This window comes from Pelmatolapia mariae, linkage group LG18, assembly GCF_036321145.2.
Source record: "Pelmatolapia mariae isolate MD_Pm_ZW linkage group LG18, Pm_UMD_F_2, whole genome shotgun sequence".
Lineage (NCBI taxonomy): Eukaryota > Metazoa > Chordata > Actinopteri > Cichliformes > Cichlidae > Pelmatolapia > Pelmatolapia mariae.
In genome coordinates this window covers 8016420-8024126 of record NC_086243.1, presented here as the reverse complement: position 1 = coordinate 8024126, position 7707 = coordinate 8016420, and the positions used below count along the sequence as shown (strand labels likewise).

Genomic DNA, 7707 nt, shown 5'->3' with positions numbered 1-7707 from the left:
TGCACAGACTTCGGTGCTGGCTTCCCACGGCGTCAGGAAACAGTGTGCCAAATCCTGGAACAGAGTCACAGATAACAGTTCTGATATTTCTGATCCGGCTCGAAGGACCAAAATAAATGTCAAGAGATGTACTCTAAGACACTTCTTCAGCTGAGAATCAGAGAGGAGAAACACACAGTTTTACTTGCATGCAAGGGCAGTTACAGAGCACCTGCACTTGGAGTGAGGGCTCCGAGACTCGCACTCTGCCACTGCCCTGGTCTTTATTTATACACAAGAAGAGTAATACAACAGTGAATACGTTTGTTCAGTGGAATGTTGATGAGTGAGCATGTGCGGATATATGTGTGTGTGTGTGCGCGTGCGTGCGTGCGTGTGCCAGGAGAGGCTCCTCTACCTGGTACAAAAGTGAAACTGCTCATTAAGCTCTTATCTAGCAGGTACTGCTCCTTCCCTGTATGATAACGGGTCACAGTGAATCAAAACAGTCTGAGTTATAAAGAGTTCATCATGTAGTAGTCTATCATATGCAAACTTATATTATTAAAAGATTATACTGACAATTTTCTATTGACAGACGTTTATTCAGCTGTGTGAAAATCCCGGAGGAACCCACCCGATGGATTAATAAAGCTTTATTTCATCTAATCTAAGCTAATAACTTCGATCTCAGCCAAACCGATTTGCTCCGGAACAAATAAAACACCGAAAAAAGCCAAACAATAACATTTTTAAGTGACTTATATATCATGTTTAACCTGAGTAGCGAAAGACAGCGGGATTCTGAAAACGATGAAGCCGGGAGTCCACTGCTCTTGCTGGGTCGAGTGACCATTGAACCCCCTGGCAAGCTATCAAGCGGGTGGATTACAGACATCTCCGAAAACATCGGCGCACTTTTGCAAATATGCGATGTCTTGATAAACCAAGCAGATATTTAAAGTTTACACGGCTACTTTCTCGCCTGAAAATATGTTAAAAGTTTATTTTGTGACCCAGAAGATTAATAAGAGTAATATTAAAACTTAAAATGCGACCTCCGGAGGACGCAGCCTACATTTTGGGACACAGCTACACCGTACCACACTTCAAATTTGGGGAAATCGACGGCGCATTTGTCGACCGCATTTGGAGTACACTTCGAATTGGGACAGCCGTCGTCGTGTCGCTGTAACGTAATTGGTCTCCAAATGCGCACTACAAAGCGTGCGGTCGCTGGATTGGGACACAGCCTATGTATGACTGTTTTATCTGGACGCTCCTGAGCCCGGTACCAATTAATGCACATATACATATGCCATGACCATGTAATCTACTTATAACCCTTCTTTTGCTTCTTTTCTATTTGACACAGATGCTCTGACAAAAGTGTTCACTCGCTTAGGTTTTCAAGTGAAGATACACCACAACCTGACTGCGGATAACATGAAAAAGGAAATAAATAATCTTGGCTCGATTAATTTTTCAGATCATGATGCCTTGGTGCGTAGTGACACACCTTCAGAGTTGTAGTACTTCATGCATTTTATACATTTACACTTATTTTGAAATTTAGTTTGAAATAAGAGTTATCTGAGAAGACTGGCACCACAGCCATACAGAATACAAGCTGTAAGCTCTGAGGCTCTTACCATAAACATAACCTATAAATACTTTACCATAAAACCATAACTTATCAATATTACATTTCAGGTTTTTTTCAGCTATTGTTTCACATTTACTGTACAGATATGTGGTATCTGTCTTCTCAAAAAGGTCTTAGATCAGCACATTTCTCAAAATGTCACCATGTAGTGCATGTCTCTGTGATTGTAACAGCAGCTACATCGACAATGTCAGCAGTATTGTTAGTATAAATAATAAAACATATATCTACCTCTGATTTAAGGTGGTGTTCGTGCTTTCACATGGAGAAAAAGGGTGTGTCTTTGGCACTGATGAGGAAAGGGTGCTCCTGAAAGAGCTGACGGAGCCCTTTACAAGTGGAGGAGCCCGAACCTTGGCACGGAAGCCCAAACTCTTCTTCATTCAAGCCTGTCAAGGTGATGGAAAGCAGAAAGGATACCCTCCCAGCAGCAGAGAGGACGAGAACCAAAACAAAGAAGCATGGCAAGCTGACGCCTCAATCCCTGACGAGGCAGTGCTAGTGCCTGAACTAGCAGACTTTCTGATCGGCATGGCCACTGTGGAGGAGTTTGTGTCATTTAGAAACACAGCTACAGGATCGATCTACATCCAGGAGCTGTGCAGGCAGCTGGAAATAGCAGCAAAAAGTTGAGTTAAAATGATTAGTTTCTTTATGGCAGACCAGGTCATAGTGCAGTAGTTTCCTACAAAGTAGATTTTTTAAATGTAATTTCTGTTACATCCAGTTAGGTCCATAGAATTTTGGACAAAGACACAAATGTAGTAGTTTTTCCTTTGTAGAACCCCTCAATAAATTTTCACACAATCATGATGTGATTGAAGTGAAGACCTTGAGCTTTGAGTTTTACAAAAAGCACGGTTTTAACTGTTTCAAAATTACTCATTTTTACACAAAGACAAATCAAATGCATCAAATCAATTTTGGTGCTTTCAGACATGGTGTTGACATGAGTTGGGTGTTTTGTTAAAATTTTCCAACTATTCAAAATGTGTCCTTTTTTATTCTCATGTTGTCCTTGCAGTAAGGAGATGGATGATATCCTCACTGTCCTGACACGTGTGAACAGGGAGATCAGCAAAGGAGTGTATTCATCCCACAAACAAATGCCGCAGCCCAAATACACTCTCACCAAGAAGCTCATCCTCAAATATATATGACCTGACTGTGACCAAATACAACACTGCAAGTCTACACAATTCCTGCATAGAAAAATGTTTTTCGCCTCAGAATCATACATTCTTTCTTGGGCCTATAGTGCTATTTACCTAAATGAAATTTTTAATAGGAAAGACATGTTTGTTTGGTTTTTCGTCATGAAATAAAAAAAACATTTAAGTGGTTTGTATTATTTAATGTTCACAGGTGCAGAGGTGCAATAGGTTAAGGCCGTGTCCACACTAATGCATTTTCGTTTGAAAACGCATCTTTTTCTCTCTGTTTTGGCCTTCTTTCCACACTCAGACGACGTTTTTGGTCAAGGTAAACAGAACTTTTTGAAAAAGCTCTCCAAAGCAGATACATTTGAGAACGTTGTTTTTGTGTCGCAGTGTGGACAGCAACCCGGAGGCTTTACGAAAACAATGACACATTTTAGTCATATGATGCAGTCATGTGACCAATTAAACAAAGATAGTGGAGGGCATTATACAGCAGTTGTTTAGTTTGCTCTCAATTTTGACAGCCCTATTAAAGATTAATATCAGTCTGTACATGCTCCAGATAGCTTTTCTTCAAATTCTTTATGTCTCACTCGCTTTTGCAACTTTGTACTTTTGTGTTAATCGCAGCAACAACGCCACTTCATTGTCAGTCCATTTAAAAAACTTGGTGCTTTTCCTCAACATTTTGCCGCGATGTTTCAAAGAGTCTAAACAGCAGACAGAAATGATGCAGGTCGAATCATCTTACTTTTCATGGATGCACAATACAGGAACATAACCGGTTTTAGTCGTTTCATTGTGGATGAACAACTGTTCGGAAACGATTGAAAATGATAGTGTGGACACTGAGTGTTTTTAGACGAAAACGCAGTTTTCAAATTCATCCGGATTAGTGTAAACGTAGCATAAAATGCAGCTTCAAGCCATGACAGAGATACACCATATAGACACTGTTGTACCCCCCTCTCGACCTCTGTACACAGTGACAGCCACAGGTGAATGAGACAGGTTGTATAAAGCACTTTTGAGTGCTTGGAGAAGAAAAAAGCGTCATATATAAATCACTCATCATTTGAACCAAAAATTTAGAATTTGGATCTGCCACTGCATAAGACATGGACTGGTTTCATTGCAGTTCTTGTGTAATCTGGCATGCCTCAACCCATTCTTCTCATCTCCCTTCCTTAAAAATGGTTTCTTGACAGCCTCCCTTCCACTAAGACTTTTTCTGATGAGGCTTCAGTGAACAGCAGCTGGATAAACTGAAGGGCCAGATCTCTCAGGTCTTTGCTAGATTTTCTTCATATTTATTAGGGACATGACTTTCATATACTGTTGTAAATAGTTTTTAAAAACCTGCTAATTCCTCTTCTGTCCTTTTCATAAGGACACACAGTACACAATGCATCCAATAAATTTGAAGAGACGTGCTTTTGGAACAGGCTGCTAACAATAAATTGTCTAAAAATACTAACGGAAAAACATTCCTCAGGTCAGACACAAGGATTGGACTGAAAATGAGTGAAAAAGCAGCCAATGTCCACAAAACACCCTTTGAAAGACTTTCAGAAAGCCTGTAGGATTATTGTTCAAGGTCATTTTGAAAAATGACAAAGTTTGGCTCCTTGGAAGCAAAACATAAAGAAATTAAAGGCTTGCACAGTATTCTATAATATGTCTCACTTAAATCTTCCTTATCATGAATGAGCTGATCTGCTGAGGGCACATATAAAAGGTGTTTTCGGGTTACTTCTGACGCATGTAAATATCAGCTTCATCATAACGCTGGCCTTCATTAGCTTGAGAGAAATTCAGCATATTTGATGAGCTTGTTTACATCGCTTTGTAAAACTTCAGAATCCAAATAATAACAGCTCATATCAGGTGAATGTAGTCAAAACTCTGCAAAGTGTGGAAGACTCATGCGCCAGCAGCAGAGGGCACTTTAGGAGAGCGCGTGGATTCAGTAATGTGACATGCGAATGATGAAAATAAGTCAGCGCCTTTCAGGCCTTGCTGTGTGTGTGTGCCTTCAGAGAGATTCCTCCAGAGCCCAGCCTGCTTCCACAGTTCCAGTAAGAAAAACTTTTCACATCTGCCCTGAATTAACATATGAACATTACCTGATGCTGAACTGAAGCAGAGCAAAGTTACACAGGTTTTATTAAATACATAGCTAAGGGTTTTGCAATTTTTTATGTTTATTTATAAGACTTTAAGGGCAAGATTACATAAAATCACACCAGACAAAGGAAAGAAAATTAATAAACAATAACATCCAAGCACAGCAAGAAAGACAAAAATGAAAAAACAAACAAACAAAAAAAACCAGAACAGGAAAACAAGGGGAAAAAACCCCGGTTAGCCAGTTCAAATCAAAAGTTCAAGAAAAATGCTAGTGTCCAAAGAAAATGATCTTCTGTGTGAAGTTAAACAGGGAAACAGAGAGTTCACAAAGTCCAAAAGATGTGGGGAACAAGTCCAGGAAGGAATCAGGGTGTGGCAGAAGTGTGGTTTCACATAAACACAAAGTGCAGTCAAATGGGTTAAAGATTGTGTTGAATCCCCGATAATATGATTCAGAAAAGGACCCCAGATTTAGACAAATTTAAAATGCTTGTCAGCCAGACGATAACGAACCTCTTCAATATACAAACATGCAATCATCTCACATAGCCAGAGCCTAAACAAGAAAGGAGATGGTGATTTCCAGGCTCTAAGAATAAGTCTTTTAGCTACAATCATACCAAATATTAAGGCTTTCTGAAGAGGATGTCCAAGTGCCAATGAGGTTAGGCAGCAGCTTAGCACTGTAAGTATACAATCTGGCTTTAATTTTAGGTCATAATATATATTTAATATATATATGGTTTTCTGTATATATATTAAATATCTTTGCCCAGAAACTCCTGATTGTAGGGCAGGGCCAGAAAAGGCGGCCAAGGGTTCCTTCCATTGCTTTGCATTTATCACACAATGAGGAAACAGATGGAAAAGCAATGCCTAGCTTTGTTTTAGAAAAATGCAAACAATGAAGGAGTTTGAACTGTATACCGTATTTTCCGCACTATAAGGCGCACTTAAAATCCTTTAATTTTCTCAAAAATTGACAGTGCACCTTATAATCCGGTGCACCTTATGTATGAATTCTGATTGTGCTTACTGATCTCCAACCGATTTTATGTAGTACACGGCGCTCAAAAATCTGTAAAAAAAAATGTTCTATTACAACTTTGGTAAGCTATGAAGCCACACCGCTTGATATATTATTGGAACATCACGGCTACTGTAGTCAGGAGCCTCTGGGTGCAAAACTCAAAAGTCTTGTGCCCAAAGTCAAACGAACACTGAGAGTTAAAAACTGTCTAAATTCTTTTATCCTTAATAAAATGATCAGTGTTGCTGCTTTACCGGGTGTAACAATTAAGTTTAATATCCAGGCATCCATGAAAACAGAATTTATTACAGTTAGAAGTTAGCAGGGAGTTAGCTCGCTAGTTTCCACCTAAACATGATGTACCATGTTCTGACTGAGAGATTTCTCAAAACAGTTAAAACATAAATGAAGACAGAAAACTAAACAGCAGTGATTCATCAGCAGAATCCATCCACAATACGAGGTTAGTCATTAATATACTGCAACAACATGCGAATAGAGCAGCTGCAAGAGAATTCAACATTAATGAATCAATGGTACGGAAGTGGAGGAAGTAAGAAGAATGAGTTGAATAAAGTTTGACTTATCTGACTGTTTTGTTTTGCTTAATGCGCCTCATAATGCGGTCTACCTTATGGTCCGAAAAATACGGTAATTTCTGGACATCCTAAAGGAAGGTAGAAGTCCAACTTTTTGTGCGGTGGTCACCATCTTCCTCTGCCTTTTGGGTGCTACCGCACGTGCCCTTGACGGTGCAAAACGTTTTGTGTTGTTGTGGAGAAAACTTACAAACGTACAGTACAGCACTTCAGAGTCATACTGCTAGCGATCGAAGATTTATGTAAATTTGACAAGCGAAATGCATTCTGTACTGTACAGGAGACACGGAGGAGATTGATTGACACTGATCTACAGCCGATCAGGACGAAGAACACAATGTGCTGTTTTTAAAAAAAAAAAAAAAAAAAAAGCATGCAAAATTGCACCAACAAAAATCAGCAAAACAGCAAGGCTGCAAAAAGTGAACCGCGTTATAGCAAGGGACCACTGTATTGTGTTGCCAACCTCCGGGTCGTCCTCTGGAGCTTCTCTGTGCATTTTTGTGATGTTCTCTTGACTTTTGGCTCCGTTTTTTTGTTTTGTTTTGTTTTGTTTTGTTTTGTTTTGTTTTGTTTTGTTTTGTTTTGTTTTGTTTTGTTTTGTTTTGTCTCCGTTGACCAAACTGTGGTCATAGTTTGTCTTGATTTTTGCGAATTAAACTTTTTGTGATAGGTTGTTAAAATGAGGAGATAGTGATCACCTCTTCACTGGGGTGAAGAATTCGGCTAATGTGGAATGGAGGTACATGAATAAATAAATTTACACAACATATTAATATGAGTACAGTTTTATTAACCCTCATGCTGCACAGAACTTGTGATGTCCAGACGGTATTCCTCTTGTGTTCTGCTTTGAAAATTTCTGGATTTAGGGATTAACATAGTTGCCATGGGTTTTCTCTCTTCTCTTATTTGTTGTGTGTGATCAGGACAGTTCTGGAGAAGATAGCCCTGCAGGGGAATGTCACCCCCTTGCAGGCCAGAAAGAAATGGGATAACTTAACACGCATACATACTTTGTATGAATTATCTTCTTGATAGGACACTCCAGGGCCAAGCACAGCAGTGGGTGACCAAAAAGCGATGAGGAAGTGAGTCAGCCACCCAAAACCGGGAGAAAGAGGAAAAGAGACAGGGAGAGCG

General features: G+C 39.6%; 1 protein-coding gene across 1 annotated transcript; it reads left to right on the top strand.

Moving 5' to 3' along the window:
- The first annotated feature begins 1030 nt into the window (after nt 1–1030).
- Nucleotides 1031–2805, top strand: LOC134617221 (caspase-8-like). Its single transcript, XM_063462423.2, has 4 exons — nt 1031–1170; nt 1344–1482; nt 1889–2264; nt 2657–2805. The coding sequence occupies exons 1-4, from the start codon at nt 1031–1033 to the stop codon at nt 2803–2805; spliced, it is 804 nt and encodes a 267-aa protein (XP_063318493.2).
- The last annotated feature ends 4902 nt before the right edge of the window (nt 2806–7707 follow it).